Source organism: Ahaetulla prasina, chromosome 2 (assembly GCF_028640845.1).
Source record: "Ahaetulla prasina isolate Xishuangbanna chromosome 2, ASM2864084v1, whole genome shotgun sequence".
Lineage (NCBI taxonomy): Eukaryota > Metazoa > Chordata > Lepidosauria > Squamata > Colubridae > Ahaetulla > Ahaetulla prasina.
Genome location: NC_080540.1, coordinates 241,099,013 through 241,115,512, shown reverse-complemented (window position 1 = coordinate 241,115,512; position 16,500 = coordinate 241,099,013). Strand labels below are relative to the sequence as shown.

The 16,500-nt window shown below is 38.4% G+C and overlaps 1 protein-coding gene across 2 annotated transcripts in view; it reads left to right on the top strand.

Annotated features, from left to right (window-relative positions):
- The window catches only part of LOC131191645 (hippocampus abundant transcript-like protein 1), a 36,544-nt gene extending 24,244 nt beyond the window's left edge, over positions 1-12,300 (top strand). For both annotated transcript variants that reach the window (XM_058169999.1, XM_058169998.1), the window contains exons 8-12: positions 4,527-4,598; positions 6,199-6,311; positions 7,807-7,904; positions 9,785-9,936; positions 10,682-12,300. In XM_058169999.1, coding sequence (XP_058025982.1) covers positions 4,527-4,598; positions 6,199-6,311; positions 7,807-7,904; positions 9,785-9,936; positions 10,682-10,885 — 639 coding nt within the window. In that variant the 3' untranslated portion in view covers positions 10,886-12,300. The remainder of the gene's footprint in view (positions 1-4,526; positions 4,599-6,198; positions 6,312-7,806; positions 7,905-9,784; positions 9,937-10,681) is intronic.
- The last annotated feature ends 4,200 nt before the right edge of the window (positions 12,301-16,500 follow it).

The window sequence follows — 16,500 nt, the reverse complement described above, 5'->3', positions numbered from 1 at the left end:
GAGCGAGGACTGGTCCATAAGTCACTTTTTAGCACCTTCATAACTTCAAATAGTTGCTAAACAAATGGCCATATATCAAGAATTACCTGTATTCTTATTTTACAAATGGCAGACTTTTTCAATTTAAATTTTTCCCTGAAGTAACATAATATTCCTTACTCTAATCATGGCAGTATTATGTCTATAGAGTGAAAAGGTAGATTCCAAACTTTTATTTTTATTTTTATGTATGTATGTATGTATGTATGTATGTATGTATGTATGTATGTATGTATGTATGTATATGTAGGTCTTGGCATTTTCGGGTCTTTTCCCATGTAAGGTTGAGAATATCTTGGCGATGTTTCCATGAGGTCTCACTCATCATCTTCAGGCTGGTGTCTTCGGCTTCGTGCTTCTCGAGCAAAGAGTGGTTGGAGCTGCCGTCTCTCTATAAATACTGGTGGGGGGTGGGAAGTGTTGCTGTGAGCGGGTTAGTTGGCTCTGTGGTTGCATCCTGATTGGTAGATGGAGTGGGTGTTTGCAGATTGGTTGGCTTTTTCGTAGCATCGATGCTATGTTTCGGTCTATGGTCGGCTGTTTTGTAGCATCGATGTTTCGATGTTATGAAACAGCCAACCAATCTGCAAACACCCACTCCTTCTACCAATCAGGATGCAACCACAGAGCCAGCCAACCCGCTCACAGCAACACTCCCGACCAATCTGCAAACACCCACTCCATCTACCAATCAAGATGCAACCACACAGCCAACCAACATGCTCACAGCAACACTCCCCACCTCCCCACCAGTATTTATAGAGAGATGCCAGCTCCGACCACTCTTTGCTCAAGAAGCACGAAGCCGAAGACACCAGCCTGAAGATGATGAGTGAGACCTCGTCGAAACGTCGCCAAGATACTCTCAACCTTACACGGGAAAAGACCCGAAAATGCCAAGACCTACATACCTATACCTGTGAAAACCTACGAACACACACACACACACACACACACGTACGTACGTACGTACATACGTACATATGTATGTATGTATGTTTTTGTAGTTTTCACGGGTATAGATATGTAGGTCTTGGCATTTTCGGGTCTTTTCCCATGTAAGGTTGAGAGTATCTTGGCGATGTTTCAATGAGGTCTCACTCATCATCTTCAGGCTGGTGTCTTCGGCTTCATGCTTCTTGAGCAAAGAGTGGTTGGAGCTGCTGTCTCTCTATAAATACTGGTGGGGGGTGGGGAGTGTTGCTGTGAGCGGGTTGGTTGGCTCTGTGGTTGCATCCTGATTGGTAGATGGAGTGGGTGTTTGCAGATTGGTTGGCTTTTTCGTAGCATCGATGCTATGTTTCGGTCTATGGTCGGCTGTTTTGTAGCATCGATGTTTCGATGTTATGAAACAGCCAACCAATCTGCAAACACCCACTCCTTCTACCAATCAGGATGCAACCACAGAGCCAGCCAACCCGCTCACAGCAACACTCCCGACCAATCTGCAAACACCCACTCCATCTACCAATCAAGATGCAACCACACAGCCAACCAACATGCTCACAGCAACACTCCCCACCTCCCCACCAGTATTTATAGAGAGATGCCAGCTCCGACCACTCTTTGCTCAAGAAGCACGAAGCCGAAGACACCAGCCTGAAGATGATGAGTGAGACCTCGTCGAAACGTCGCCAAGATACTCTCAACCTTACACGGGAAAAGACCCGAAAATGCCAAGACCTACATACCTATACCTGTGAAAACCTACGAACACACACACACACACACACACACACGTACGTACGTACGTACATACGTACATATGTATGTATGTATGTTTTTGTAGTTTTCACGGGTATAGGTATGTAGTCTTGGCATTTTCGGGTCTTTTCCCCTGTAAGGTTGAGAGTATCTTGGCAACATTTCAATGAGGTCTCACTCATCATCTTCAGGCTGGTGTCTTCGTCTTCATGCTTCTCAAACTTGAGAAGCACGAAGGCGAAGACACCAGCCTGAAGATGATGAGTGAGACCTCGTCGAAACGTCACCAAGATACTCTCAACCTTACATGGGAAAAGACCCGAAAATGCCAAGACCGATCTACCTACCTACCTACCTACCTACCTACCTACCTACCTACTTACTTACATACATACATACATACATACATACATACATACATACATATATAAAATGTTTTTGTAGGTTTTCACGGGTATATGTATGCAGGTTTTGGTATGTTCGGGTCCTTTCCCGTGTAAGATTGAAAGTATTTAAGCAACGTTTCGATGAGATCTCACTCATCTTCAGGCTGGAGTTTTTTTTCATAAGAACAAAGCCAAAAAACTCCAGCCTGAAGATGATGAGTGAGATCTCATCGAAACGTTGCCTAAATACTTTCAATCTTACATGGGAAAAGACCCGAACATACCAAAACCTGCATATATGTATGTATGTATGTATGTATGTATGTATGTATGTATGTATGTATATATGTATGTATGTGTATATATATATATATATATATATATATATATATATATATATATATATATATATATATATATATATATATTTCCATATTCAGTATTTTACTGCAAATCACATATCATCTCTGATATTACTTGTTTTTCTAAGAAAAAGCAAGTAAACAACCAAAAACCTGTTATCACAATGAAGAAATAAAAGAGATTATTATATCATTCACTACATAAATTTGATATCTTATTGATGGGCAGAGAAGATAGACATTTCATTAAAATCTTTCTCTAGCCATTCTTTCAGAATTCTCTTAAAAGTTCATAAAAAATAAAAAATAGCACAAAGGCAATAGAAATGTGATAACAATCTATAACTTTTAGTTGGAGACAAGATGTTAATTTCATCGTGGGGGCCTGCTTTCCAGAGAGAGCAACAGTCATTTAAAAACATCTTCTCAATTTCATGCCTTCCGGACATTTTGAGCTACAATTTCTGTGATCTCTGACCCTAGTATATCATGGAATTGTAGCCCAAATACATCTGAAATCATCTGAATCATCTGAAAGATAACCAGATTGGGGGAGCCTGCGGTAAAGAAACTATTCCTACTGTAAAGCAAACTATTCCTACTGTAAAGCAAACTATTCCTACTTAGTACCTACCTACGTTCCCATCCACCCACCCACCTATCTACCAACCCTGTGCTTTTAATCTAAGATTCTAAGCTTTTTTTGGAGGCTAACAAGTGGATTTCTATAGTAATGACAGTAATCCTTGATGTGTCTATTTGCTTTTTTTGTTTGTTTGTTTGTTTGTTTACATTTATACCCCGCCCTTCTCCGAAGACTCAGGGCGGCTTACAATGTATAAGGCAATAGTCTCATTCTATTTGTATATTTTTTACAAAGTCAACTTGGCAACCATTCAAAATTACAGTGGCACTGAAAAAACAACTTAGTGTAACAACCAGTCCTCAAAAGTTGTGACCATTGCAGTGTCCCTTGAGTCATGTGATTGTGATGGAGACACTTAAGTATCTAGTGATTATGATGTCAGAATGAGCTGAGTCATGTCACCATTTGCAACCTTCCCTGCTAGTTTCTAATAAGCAAAGTCAATGGGGAGGCCGAAAGGGAAAGTCAAAACAGTAGACCCCAGTAAAATGTCTCCCACCACTTTTTCTCTGAAGAAGCCTGATACATACAAGATCCCAGGGATCCTGCCCACCCACACTCTGCAGTACATGCCTGCCTGGAGCATCCCCCATCCTTCCCATAGCCTCTGCGACAACCTGCTTGAGATCCTTGCTGTCCCCTCCACCCTCGCACTCCCTAGCCACTGCCAGTGGTACCTTCTACTCCCCATGGCATCCCCCCAATACTCCTTTGGAACTCTCATCTCTTTTCACTTAATAATCTATACATCCTGGGGTTACAAGGACAACTGACAGAACTAGGTTTGTTGTTGCTAAGCAATGCGATCCTGGGATGCCATGCTTTATGACCACATTGCTTAATGACAATAGTCCTGGTCTCCAATTGCCAATATTACCCAAGGATTATGACTGAACTTTTCTTTGTAGCATTGTGGAAAAATTTATTTTTATTGTAGATGGCTGTTCTCATGATGTCACACAGTTCTGAGCAATGGTTTCCAAAATGATTGAAATAGGTTGCCTCATTCTCAAAATAATAGGGATGTGGCTATGTGTTTGGAAAATCATATGAAGGTGCAGGAGAATATTTTGAATTGAAATTAAGTTGTGCAGTGCTGTTCCATCCTGCATATGGCAGTATTTATTAGCAAAGGGTCATGGTATTGAGGAATCGGTTGCTTTTTATTTGATTGGAGTTGAAATTTGTGGATTGTAATTGTTACTTTTTTGCAAGTTTTTTCTTAGAAGTTATATACATCACGAAAATCACCTAAGATTTGGTATTCTTTTCCAAGTTTGTTTTCCTTTTGTAAATTTATTTTCTATAACTATAATCATTCCTTTTTCTGAAAAAATTTTTCAGTAGCTGTGAAGTTTTAAGTACAGATTTTGTTTGATTTATTTACAGGTGATAAAATTTGAGTATGCAAGCATTGCAACATTCATAGCTGTGATTGGCATTCTTTCTATAGTTGCTCAGGTAAGCATAATTCAATAAGATTTTTAAAAATTGCAACAAGCACACATAATAAAATGTATTAAATGATGAAGTGTACTTTGCAAATTATATATGTGTAAGTAAAATGTCTGTGTAGGGCTTAACTACTATAAAATAAAACATGACAAAAATACATATTTATCAAATTAATGTCTAACAGAATAATTCAAAATGCTTAACAGAATTATAAATATTTAATATATCAGTCCAAACATTGCAATAAATAAGAACAATCAGAATGTTAAAAGCTGGTTTCTTTTACCAGATGTTGATAGAGAATTGGAGTCTGACCAATTGGTAAAGGTTCTGCAACAGAAAACCTTTGTCTTGATTATCAGTTATAGCGTGAACATTTGGAAAACATGTTTTAGATTGTGATTGATACATGTTAGTAAAGCATATGGAAGAAAGTGGTCCTCTTGCATAAAGCTGATCAGTGCTTAAAAAGTGAAAAACAGGCATATGAAACTGAACATGGAAACAAGCCGTCACCTAGCACAGATCAGACAGAATACATGTAGTACTCAGAACATGTATAGGTAGTCCTAATTTACCAATTTACAATTGGGACCAGCAACTTTGTCACTAAAGTGACATGTTGTAAAGTGAAACACCACACTCCTTATGTTAGTTCTGGCTGCAGGATGCGAACCACCTGCAACTGTTAAGTGTGTTGTCCTGTGATCATGACTTGCAATTTCCTGCCGGCTTCACCATTGACTGCTTGTCAGAAGCTGGCTATGACAGTTGTAAATAGTATCGTGACAGTGGGACACTGCAACTGTCATAAATGTGCACTGGTTGCCAAGTGCCCAAATTACAGTCAGTGGGGGGTGGGCACTGTGACTGGGGCAACTTTTTCACAAATTGTAACTTCAGACTGTCACTGAACAAACTTACTGATGAACAAGGACCACTTGTAGTTCCCATCAGCTTCTTCATCACATGGCATTTGTAGCAGTTGCAGTTTCCAACATTTTTCAGCGGCAACATTACATTGTATTAGTGGACAGTTGACATTGCTTGTTTGCAAGGTAGCTGAATATTTGACTTCACCTAGCAGCTTTCTTACAAAAAGTTATATATTCTTTGGGAAGACTTTTTTTGTCAATGCTTTTATCAAGGTCTTTCCTTGGAAATATATCATGAGGCTTTGGTTGTAGTTTTGAAGGGTCCCCCAAAAGTTGATGCTGAATTTGTGCATACATAAATGAAAAATTGATGAGTGGTGCAGTGGCCTACTCGCCTCACAATTAGGAGGCTGTGAGTTCGATCCTAGGTAAAAGCAGATATTTCTGTCTCTGGGCACGATGAGAATATATCTGCTGAATATAACTCCGCATTGGTGACAGGAAAGGCATCTGGCCAGTAAACACTCAGCTTCATTCAGTTGCCCAGACTTCACCCTGCAAGGGATTATGAGGTCCTTAAAAGGAGATGATAAATGAAAAATTGATATTGGTTCGGGATGATTTTTGCACATCCATACAAATTAATTTTAAAATGTTTTCTTTTTGCCAACTGTGTTTATTCAGATACTGATTTATAAATAAACTGCATAATGCTTTTCTGACTTTTGTAGACTGTCTTTCTCAGCATCCTAATGAGGTCTATAGGGAACAAAAACACAGTACTGCTTGGCCTTGGTTTTCAGATGTTCCAGCTGGCCTGGTATGGTTTTGGCTCTCAGCCTTGGTAAGTGCAGCACAGATTTTTTTTAACAAACTCTTCCTAGTTTTCTTTTTAACAATTCCGTGAATATATTGCATGTTTTGTGCTTGTGGGCTTGTGGGCCATATTCTTATGTACAGTTCTAACTCGTAGATGTAATAACTCCATGGTTATTGGATAGGATAATATAGGAATAGGTGCTTTAAGAACATGATGCTCTGCTGGATCAGATACTTTGCCCGTCTAATCTAGCAGTCAGTCTTCATCTTGGCCAACCAAGAAAGCCCAGTGGTCTCCAAGCTAATGGCTTTCAGAGATAGGTATGCTGATATCAAGACTAATGACCATTGGCCAAGATCTTAAGTCGTTTACCAAGTTTTAAGTCATTGACAACATTATATGTCAAGACGTAGAATTTGAACTGCGGCTGGTGACAAAACAGATTTTAAAGGAAAGGTATAGGAAAGAGAGGGAGAGGGAGAGAACCAGAAAAACTATCAATATATCCTCCCAAAATAATATTTTATTACATAGTATTTATGATGCATCTCATTCATGATAGCAAAGTTTTAGTTTCCAAAGGCCTTTTGCAGTAGTCACATCTTAATAAATGATTGAATAAGTGAAGTTATTCTATAGAAGGCAGGTACTTTCACAGATACTTTGAATCCTCTTCTGACAGATACTCCAGTAGGTATTCTCTATGCACTGGTTGGGCCACTTCTTCCTGGAAGAGATGCTCTTAAAGATACTTAGATCTCAAGTCATGTTGGGCTTTATAGGTAATGACCAGTTTCTTGGAAACAAGCTGGTTTGAGCGCAGCTCATATTGTGGCATGGTAATAATAAATCTGACTTCTTATCATGGGGGTAGCAACATTTCCCACCAGCTGACATTTTGGGGTGGTTTTGAAGGATAGTTTCATGTAATTAGTATAATCTAGTTGAGAGATAAAGTTTATAGGAGGGACTAACTAAATGTGTGTCTAACTTGTTTTTTATTGCTTTCATTATTTCTCTTTGCTTTATAGGTATAGGTAGAGTAAAAAACTTTCCATGGGTAACAAAATAAATAAAATTTGTAGAGACATCTCCAGTCAGTCATTATTATGAACTGCAACCAATAATATCCAAATAGGAAAAATAATTTTAATTAAAAAGCACACCAAGTTTCTCAATATGAATGGCATAATTTTAAATACAGAAAAATATAAGGCTAAAACAAGTGAAAAAATATTTTGACCTAAATATATATAATTTTATCTTTTTTACCCTTATTGCTAGTTACCTAAAACCAACTAATTTAATTATTGTCCTGGTGAACAGTTGTTTTTACATGTTTGAAGCTGCTGAGCAGAACCTAGCAATACTATTTCAAATGTTTGTATCTAGATCAGAGAACAACAACCAAATATATATATATAAAACTACCTGGGTAGTTCTTTTAAAATGTTAAAAAAAACCTACTAAATGGATCCTTCCTTTCAAATTATATAGCATTATGTTTTCTTGTGCTTAGGATGATGTGGGCAGCTGGAGCTGTTGCAGCCATGTCAAGTATCACATTCCCAGCAATCAGTGCTCTTGTGTCACGAAACGCAGATTCAGATCAACAAGGTGAAAGCAAGGTTATTTTTCTACAAAACTGATCTTATAGCTGTTTTCCCCTCTAACATCACTGTGGATGTATAATGTTTGTGCTTTAGAAAAGTGATATAGGTAGTTTTCTACTTATAACCACAATTGAGTCCAAAATTTCTGTTGCTAAGGTGTTAAGTGAGTTTTGCCCCATTTTACTACTTTATTTGCCACAGTTAGTAACACAGTTGTGAATTTGACTTCCCCATTGACTCTGATTGTCAGGTGCTTGTCAGGTGATCATGTGACCCCGGGACACTGTAACTGTCATAAATACAAGTCAGTTGCCAAGCATCTGAATGTTGATCACATGACCCATGGGGATGCTGCAGTGATTGTAAGGGTGAAAAATGGTCTTAGGTCTCTTTTTTCCCCAGTGCCGTTGTAACTTCAAACGGTCACTAACTGAATTGAGGGCTTCCGATTAGTAGTCTTGTAATAGCTTTTGAAAGCAGTACAGTCTGTATATCTTTTATCGCCCCTTGTGCACATAAGAAGAGGTAAGTTACACATAGTGCGACTCTTCATAAATGATATTTCTTCAGGTTGGAGAATTTTTTGAGGGTTATTTTCCTTTGGGGATATAACTTGCGTGGGGATGACAATCTCTTTCTTTAAGTAATTGCACGCAACATGGGGCTGCAAACAAGAAAGGGCAGAGCTGGTGGACATGATGTGCAGTTCAGCCTTTTGGCATCGTTGCAGCTAGCCTATATATCTATATCTATATCTATATATATCCAAGAACTAGTGATGGGCAGTTATACTTGTAATTATTTTGCCTGTCGTCTCTTTACCTCCTTGCTGGGAGAGAATCTCTGCCCTGTTTTCTTCTTCTTAATTCTAGGGGAAGATGAACTCCCCATCATCAGTAGTTTATTGTAGGGGTCTCCAATCTTGGCAACTTTAAGACTTGTGGACTTCAACTCCCAGACTTGTGGACTTCAATTCCTCAGGCAGCAAAGCTGGCTGAGGGAATTCTGGGAGTTGAAGTCCACAAGTCTTAAAGTTGCCAAGACTGGAGACCCCTGGTTTATTGTGAGATTAGCTTGCATTTATTTTTAGTGAAGTTTGCTTGTGACATAGATTATTATTCTTTCTGGAAGAATGGTGATTTAGGTTCACTTGTTTTTGAAATGAAGATGGGTGGAAAATGGGGAATGATAGAAATGTCATAATCACCACAGTGGTTTCATTCTCACTAGACCAGGATTTGAAAAAGAATTATTTTGTTAGAAAATGATCACAATTTTTGATGAAAAAGAATGGAAATACACTGTTGTTCGCACGTTATAGAATGAATAACTGTCTTGTATAAGTGTATAATGTAACAAAAAATAAACTCTTATACTGGGGGCTGGGTTGGTAATTAAGTATTCTCTGAACAGTTTTTAGAAGTTTGAAAGTACATGCTAATGCCATCTAGTGACTGAATATGGAATATGGGGACTGAATATGTGAGAATGTTTAAATGTCAGGTTATGTAAATACTATATGCTATCTGAAATACAGAATTCAAAACAACTGAATTGGACCAATCATTTCAGTATTAAAAATACGTTGAGATCCGTGATCTAATTCAGTTGTTTTGAAAACATCTAACAAGAAAAACTGTTTTTCATAGGGCAAATTTATGTCTCAAATTAATTACTAGTCTGCAACATTATTTTTGAATCTAGCTGATTTCTCTTTAAAAATAGTTAATAATTGGCCAGCTTAGAATAAGGTCAGTTTGATAGCTGTATAAGAGCTCAGAATCCATTTGAAATGCAGTCTGTAGAGCTCTTTCGTTGCATTTTTAAAGTGGGAATGGCTGGCAGAAATTATTTCTCCTTCACTGTGAACTTGCTCTTTCCCAGGTGTCGTCCAAGGGATAATAACTGGAATCAGAGGTCTGTGCAATGGTCTTGGCCCTGCTCTCTATGGCTTCATATTCTTTCTCTTCCATGTGGAACTTAATGAGTTGGCACCAGTTCAGGATAAGGCTGCTAGGCAGGATCCAAATGATGAGGTAAAATGATTATAAATCTTTCTTGGAATAGTAGCTCTTAATAGTTCTTGAGGAGGCATCCTGTGATTGATATTTCTTCATTTCAAATTGCAAGACATAACATGGAGTGAATCAGCAATTGATTCTTTTGATGAGTTTTCCAGCTAAAATCATAACCTTTTTGTACTCTTGCCTTGTTTTTTCATGTTGTTCAGCTGTTGCCAACCATTCTTCTCCTTGGCTTTCTAACAGCCCTGTTCTGTGTTCTCTTGGATTGAAGAATGTTTCTTTTGAAACATGACCTTATAATATCAGCTGTGTAATTTTGACAGTTCACAGGTTAAAATACTGTGTTTTAGGGTCTCCGTTTCTAAAATCCGATTTTTTTTCAAAACAATTATTCAGTATAAATAATTACAATTCAATTTGCAGAAGTTCTCACCCTCCTAGGCCTGATGCAGCACATGTAGAAGCATACAAGGCAATTGTTGTCTGATTCTTTTCAAAACACCCAGAACCAAAAAAGACTTCCTACTGGTTCAGTATTCTGTCTTAATTCAGTATGGGATGAAATAGGAGTGTTATTGCTGGAGAAGACAAGTTTCTAACTTTCAACAACAGCCAACGACTGTCGGCAGCACAATTCTAGTAGTGACATGTATAACTGTCTATTTACTGGACAGTTAAAGATGCGGATGTGAGTGGCTTCATTGTTCACATTATACTAATTTGTGGTTGCTCAGTCTTTCTCATTTTCTTTTTACAGAGTGCAGTCATACCTGGCCCTCCTTTCCTTTTTGGAGCATGTGCAGTCCTCCTAGCCTTTCTGGTTGCCTTATTTATCCCTGAGCACAGTAAAGCCGCCAATACTAGGAAGCACAGCAACAGCATCAACAGTATCCAGAGCAACAGTCCAGATCGGGCCAGTGATGAGGATATTGAGCCTCTTCTTCAAGATAGCAGCGTATGAAAGGAGTTTTCTTCTAAGATTAACAGAGACAGCCATTGGGCAGGCATAATCCATGCACTGAGCTCTGAATCCAGAGCAGTTCTCTTCTGGAGTGAACTTTTGATCTGTCAGAAGCTTTGCACATTTCACTCACCTAAGATATCATGTATGAGTGGCCATTGGTATTCAATTAAGGCTGATTGCAACCACTTAACTGTGGGTTTTCTGTAGAACAGTCCAAAGCAAGTTTTTCTTTTTGTATCCATACAATTATTGTTGAACCCAACACTGAACTGAGAATGTGGAATTGCAGTATCTTGGGAAAGATGATCTTCAGATGTAGTTAAATACTTGAGTACCCAAATTCACTGTGAGTAAACCATAACCCTGCTAGCCCCCCCCCCCCCCAAATGTCTTCATTGCTTCTCTACTCCTGTAGCTTGTGGGGATTTGGAAAGAATATTCCATTTCAATAAATATTACTGACAAAGATTGCTATCACAATTCCACTCCATCAATATAGTCTTATCTCTGTCTCTTAACATGCTGCCTGATTGATTGAATATTGCCTAACTATTTAAAGTGTGCAGGGAACGTCAGTTGAAAGATAAATTATTGGTGCATTTTCAACCCTTGTTTTTAAAATCTCTAACTGAGATGATAATTAAAAGGGCTCTTATTGAAAAACTGAGCAAGGCAATGATGATAATTCCTTCGATGGAAAGCATTAGTGATGCTCACCTCTGGCACCACCAGTGTGGCCAGTTCTGACATATGAACTAATTAAATGGGTGCTGAGGCAATTTATATTGACATGTGTATTTATCGTATCATCTCTCATCTTTTAACTGCCATATGAAACATTTCTGTCCCACTTAATTTCACTCCTGCCTTAACTGCTATTTAGTGTACATTGTTATCAGCTATATTTAGCCTTCATATCAATCTCTGAAGAATCTCATAGAATTATAATTGTGAAATGTCTATCTAAAAAGACTTTAAAAGATGATTTAGTTTCTATAAAGTACCATGTTACAATTTTTAGAAGCATTTTTGAAATTGCACAGGTTTCTGTGTATTTTGTGGCAGTAAAAATGGAACATTACACAAAAATCTAACAAAGTACTCTTATGAATGTTTTATATGTATGAATATATGTAGATATTTATAAGAAGTTCTACTTTTTTTCCTGATGGGGTACTGTGTAAATCTTGTATTTATAAATGTAATGAGGGCACTGACAGATATACAGCTTTTATAAAGGATTGTGTAATGACGGAACAAAATTTAAATATATATATATATATATTTTGAAACTTGGTCCGCCTTAAGCAAAGATATCAAACCTTTTGTACTATGCAGTTTGGTTTTTAAGTTAATAAGCTTCCTAATGCATAATAAATTTGCGAACTATATTATTCAAGGTTGTAATATGATTTTGGTATCTTTTGTCTTCTGTTAAAAGTATATATGAATTATTTATATAATGTAAGGTTTTTGCTAACTAGTTTTTACATACCAGCCCAGTATCAAGCATCTTTTTCCACAAATTCTTATTTATGCTATATGGGATGCTTTATTAAAAGCATCTTTATCAATAGAAATAATTCAAAGTAAACTGAAGGGATTTCAAACACTGTCGATGTGCTTTTCAAAGACTGAAAAAAGACAGTATCAGTTTCTCATAATATAATTGACAAATTTTAACTTTCACAAACCTATTAGATGTGATACTACCAAAGCAAAGGCAATAATAATATGTAATTTACCAATTTGAGGAATCTGTTGATATAATACAGGTAGTCCTCGACTTAACGACTGCAATTGGGACTTGATCTTTGGTTGCTAAGTGATGTAGTTAAGCTAGTAGTCACATAACCAGACCCATCATTAAGCCAATCTCAGTTGTTAAGCGAATCACATGGTGGTTAAGTGAATCATGCAGTCCTTAAGTGAATCCGGCTTCTCGACTTTCTCAAAAGCTGCCTGAGAAGTTTGCAAAATTGTGATTACGTGACCACAAGATGCTTCAACTATTGTAAATGTGAGTTGGCTGTGAAATGCCTGAATTGTGACTATGTGACCAAAACAGCCATAACTTTGAGGATGGGTTGTGAGTTTTTCTGAGACCATCGTAACTTCAAACTTAAAATAATTCATGTAAGTCAGGGACTACCAATACAATATTCTCTTAGATTTGCTGTAGGGACTACTTGTGCAAACAAAACTAATTGTTTAAAAAACCCAACATACTATTTTGCATGGGAGGGGAAGATTGTAATACTGTTGCTCTTTTGGCTTTATTGTGAGATGAATATTCCTTGAATATTTAACTTATTATTTAAAAAATATTTTTTCCCAAGCAAATATGGAGATTGCTGATACATTGGTAAATGAAAGGGAACTGGATTGGGGATCTTTTATCCAATCAAAATTGTCATGTTTCAATAGTTCATTATAGTTCATTTGCTTTGTAGGCAGAAGGTCCAACCTTAAATCCTTGGTCTCTGCAGCAGGAGATTTACAGGACTGAAATTTTACTTATTTGGATTGAACTTATTTGACATAAGGTTTTCCCCTGTGTTACTATTAATAATTCAACAATTTTTGGCCAAAATGAACTAACATTACATGCTAAAAGTGCAATGGTGCAATATTTCTCAATTATATGGGAAAATCGTATGCTACAAACATGAAAAGGTGAAAAGAAATCCTTTGAATTGAATTGCTAGAAACCCAGGTTGTTTTCTTGGCAACAGTTGAGGAGTGATTTCCAATATCATTTTCCTGGTCTCCTAAGAGCATCCCCTGCTTAGCAAGTTTGAGGATAAGACTGATTTGATTATGCTGTCCGTAGAGAACCCTAAAGTTGTGGCTAAATGTTTTTGATAAAATTCAGGCATCAAAGGGATTGGGATTTTATTACTGCATCTCTTATAAATGTCAGATCAGTTCCCATGCTTTACTGGTTAAAATATTTGAATATCTAGATCGCCTTTTGAAATGCTCACATTAAAAAAAATCTTAAGGGTCATGCTAGGTTATCAACATCTCTGTAAATGATTTCAATATCCCTGCTACTAGAGCAGGGGTCACCAACCTTTTGGACCTCAGGGACCACTAAATTTATAATTTTAAATCCCATGGACCACTAATACGAATTTTTTAAAAAGATAAATAGTATTTTGTGCAATATAAAAAATACAAATATTTTTTCTGCGGACCACCAAAATTTTCACACGAACCACAGACCACCAGTTGGTGACCGCTGTACTAGAGAGAAGGCATCCTGGGAAAACAGTCTTTTACTAAACCAGTAACATTTATCAACAATCCCAAACTTGTGTTAGAGATGACCTTGGCTTGGACACTGATCATTAATGTTTTATTAAGCTAAAATGTGAAACTTGAATATTAATGTCTGAAACTGGCTTCTTTATTTCTTTGGAAGAAGCCCATATAGAGGTCCCTTTTATCTGCATAGCAAAATATTATATTTCAGTATAATTCACCTGGCCCAAAAGAACTCGGAGTGCTAAATTTTGAGTCCCTTAGGTTAGATTAGAAATACATTTAGTAAAGTGAAAAAATGGTTTAACATTCCCCCATACCCTGAAATAAGCTCTGGGTTACTATAATGATGCAGATATAACATGGAGAACACTTCCTTTTAGGACAAAACTCTAATGTAAGTAGTTAAATGATAATTTTATTTAGCAATAAAAAGCAGGGCTGAGATAGGGCAGCATATTTTGGGCCACTTTAGATATTAAACTTAAAGGGAAGCATCCGTGGAATTGTCATTGCTTCAAATACATGGACCGCACGATATATTCATGGCGTCTCTACTACCAATGTCAAACCACATTGAGAATTATGAGGAACTAGGATTATGAATCCCAAATTTCAGCTTTCTTGTATTATACACCAGAAGAGTAATGATACGCAATGCCACATTCATGAATCTGAATGCCTGGCACTACACAAAATCAACAGGGGACTAAAAACTTTCCTAAAGAATTCAATGGGATTGTGGAAGATTACACTGGAAAGTCAACGCAAGACAGATCACGCAAGTAGCCATCAAGTGTGGCATATACCAAGGTGATGTTACTAGCCCCCGCTGCTGCTCTGCGTAGACTTGCACCCCCTGAGCCAGATAATCACAAGGGTAGGATATAGATACTAGTTCAAGAGTGGAACTAGCATCAGCCTCTTCCTCTACACCAGAAGTCCTCAACGCCTGGTCCCCAGCCCAGAACTGGGCTACAGCCTATTGGGAACCAGGCTGCATGAACAATGGATGAGCAAGTGAAGCTGTATTTGTGCAAGTGGTGCGTGCGTGTACAAAGCCATCCCCTCTCCCCACCCCGCTGCTGCCGCCAGTCTACAGAGCTGGAAAAATTGGGGACCGCGGCTCTACATGGATGACGACAATGTTGTATGCTAAGAATGAATGAACTATTGACTCGCTAATCTACTTGACATGGATCTACAGTGAGAACATTGGGTTGTCATTTGGATTAGAGAAGTAGGGCTGAATGGTAGTCAAGAGAGGGAAGATAATTAAGACTGATGATGTGGAACTACCAAGAGGGCCACATAGCAGACATACAGACCACTTATTAGTATCTTGGAGTCCCATAGTCACATGGGAACTACAGTTAGGAGACGAAGACAGTAACATCCAAGTACCTTTAAAGCAGGGGTCTCCAACCTTGGTCCCTTTAAGACTTGTGGACTTCAACTCCCAGAGTCCCTCAGCCAGCAAAGCTGGCTGAGGAATTCCGGGACTTGAAGTCCACAAGTCTTAAAGGGACCAAGGTTGGAGACCCCTGCTTTAAAGGATAAGACAGGTCATGCTTAACTTTTAATGTTTACATAGACCAGGGCCGTCAAACTTGTGTCCCGTGGGCTGGATGCGTCAGGCACAGGCCAATCCCATGCCCAGTTTAGCAAAGGGGAAAAAAGTCCCGATACTTCATGTGATGATGTCATGATGATGTGATTTGATACCCCTGACATAGATCTGGGTAAGTTTCTTTACAATAATACTTTTCTTCGTTTGCTCCTGACTTCTGGGAGGTTTCCCATGTATTAACCAGCTCCTACTCTGCTTCGCATTCCAAAATCAGCCAGGGCTCTCTAAATGTGTCATCTTGCTAGGCCAGAAAAGCTAGAATAGAGATGGGCAACATTTAGTGGATGCAGGATGCAATGAGCATTGTTTGGTGGATGAGAAGGGACGCTGGATTATAGATGGTTGGACTGTATCACATATAACCCATTAAAGAACCGTCACGAGCACGCGCGAGGACTGGCTCCCCACCCGACGGGCTACCCCCAACGCCCGCCCTAACCCTCCCACCCCTTAAAAAAGCCCTATCTAAAAACCCCCAAAGGCTCTTTTTTTTCGCATGCCACCTCTGTGGGTCCCAAGACCCGTCATTGAGGCCGGCCCTTGATAATGCGGTGGGCCATTCCTGCGAGGCGGGGGCACCTCGCAGGCGCAAGAGTTCTAAAGCAGAATATCGCATAGATAAATTAAGAGCATAAACAGGAGAAAGTAGACGATAAGAGGTAGCAATGTAATGTCTGGGGTGGCAAGATGTAATGCCAAGTCCAAGTGGATACCC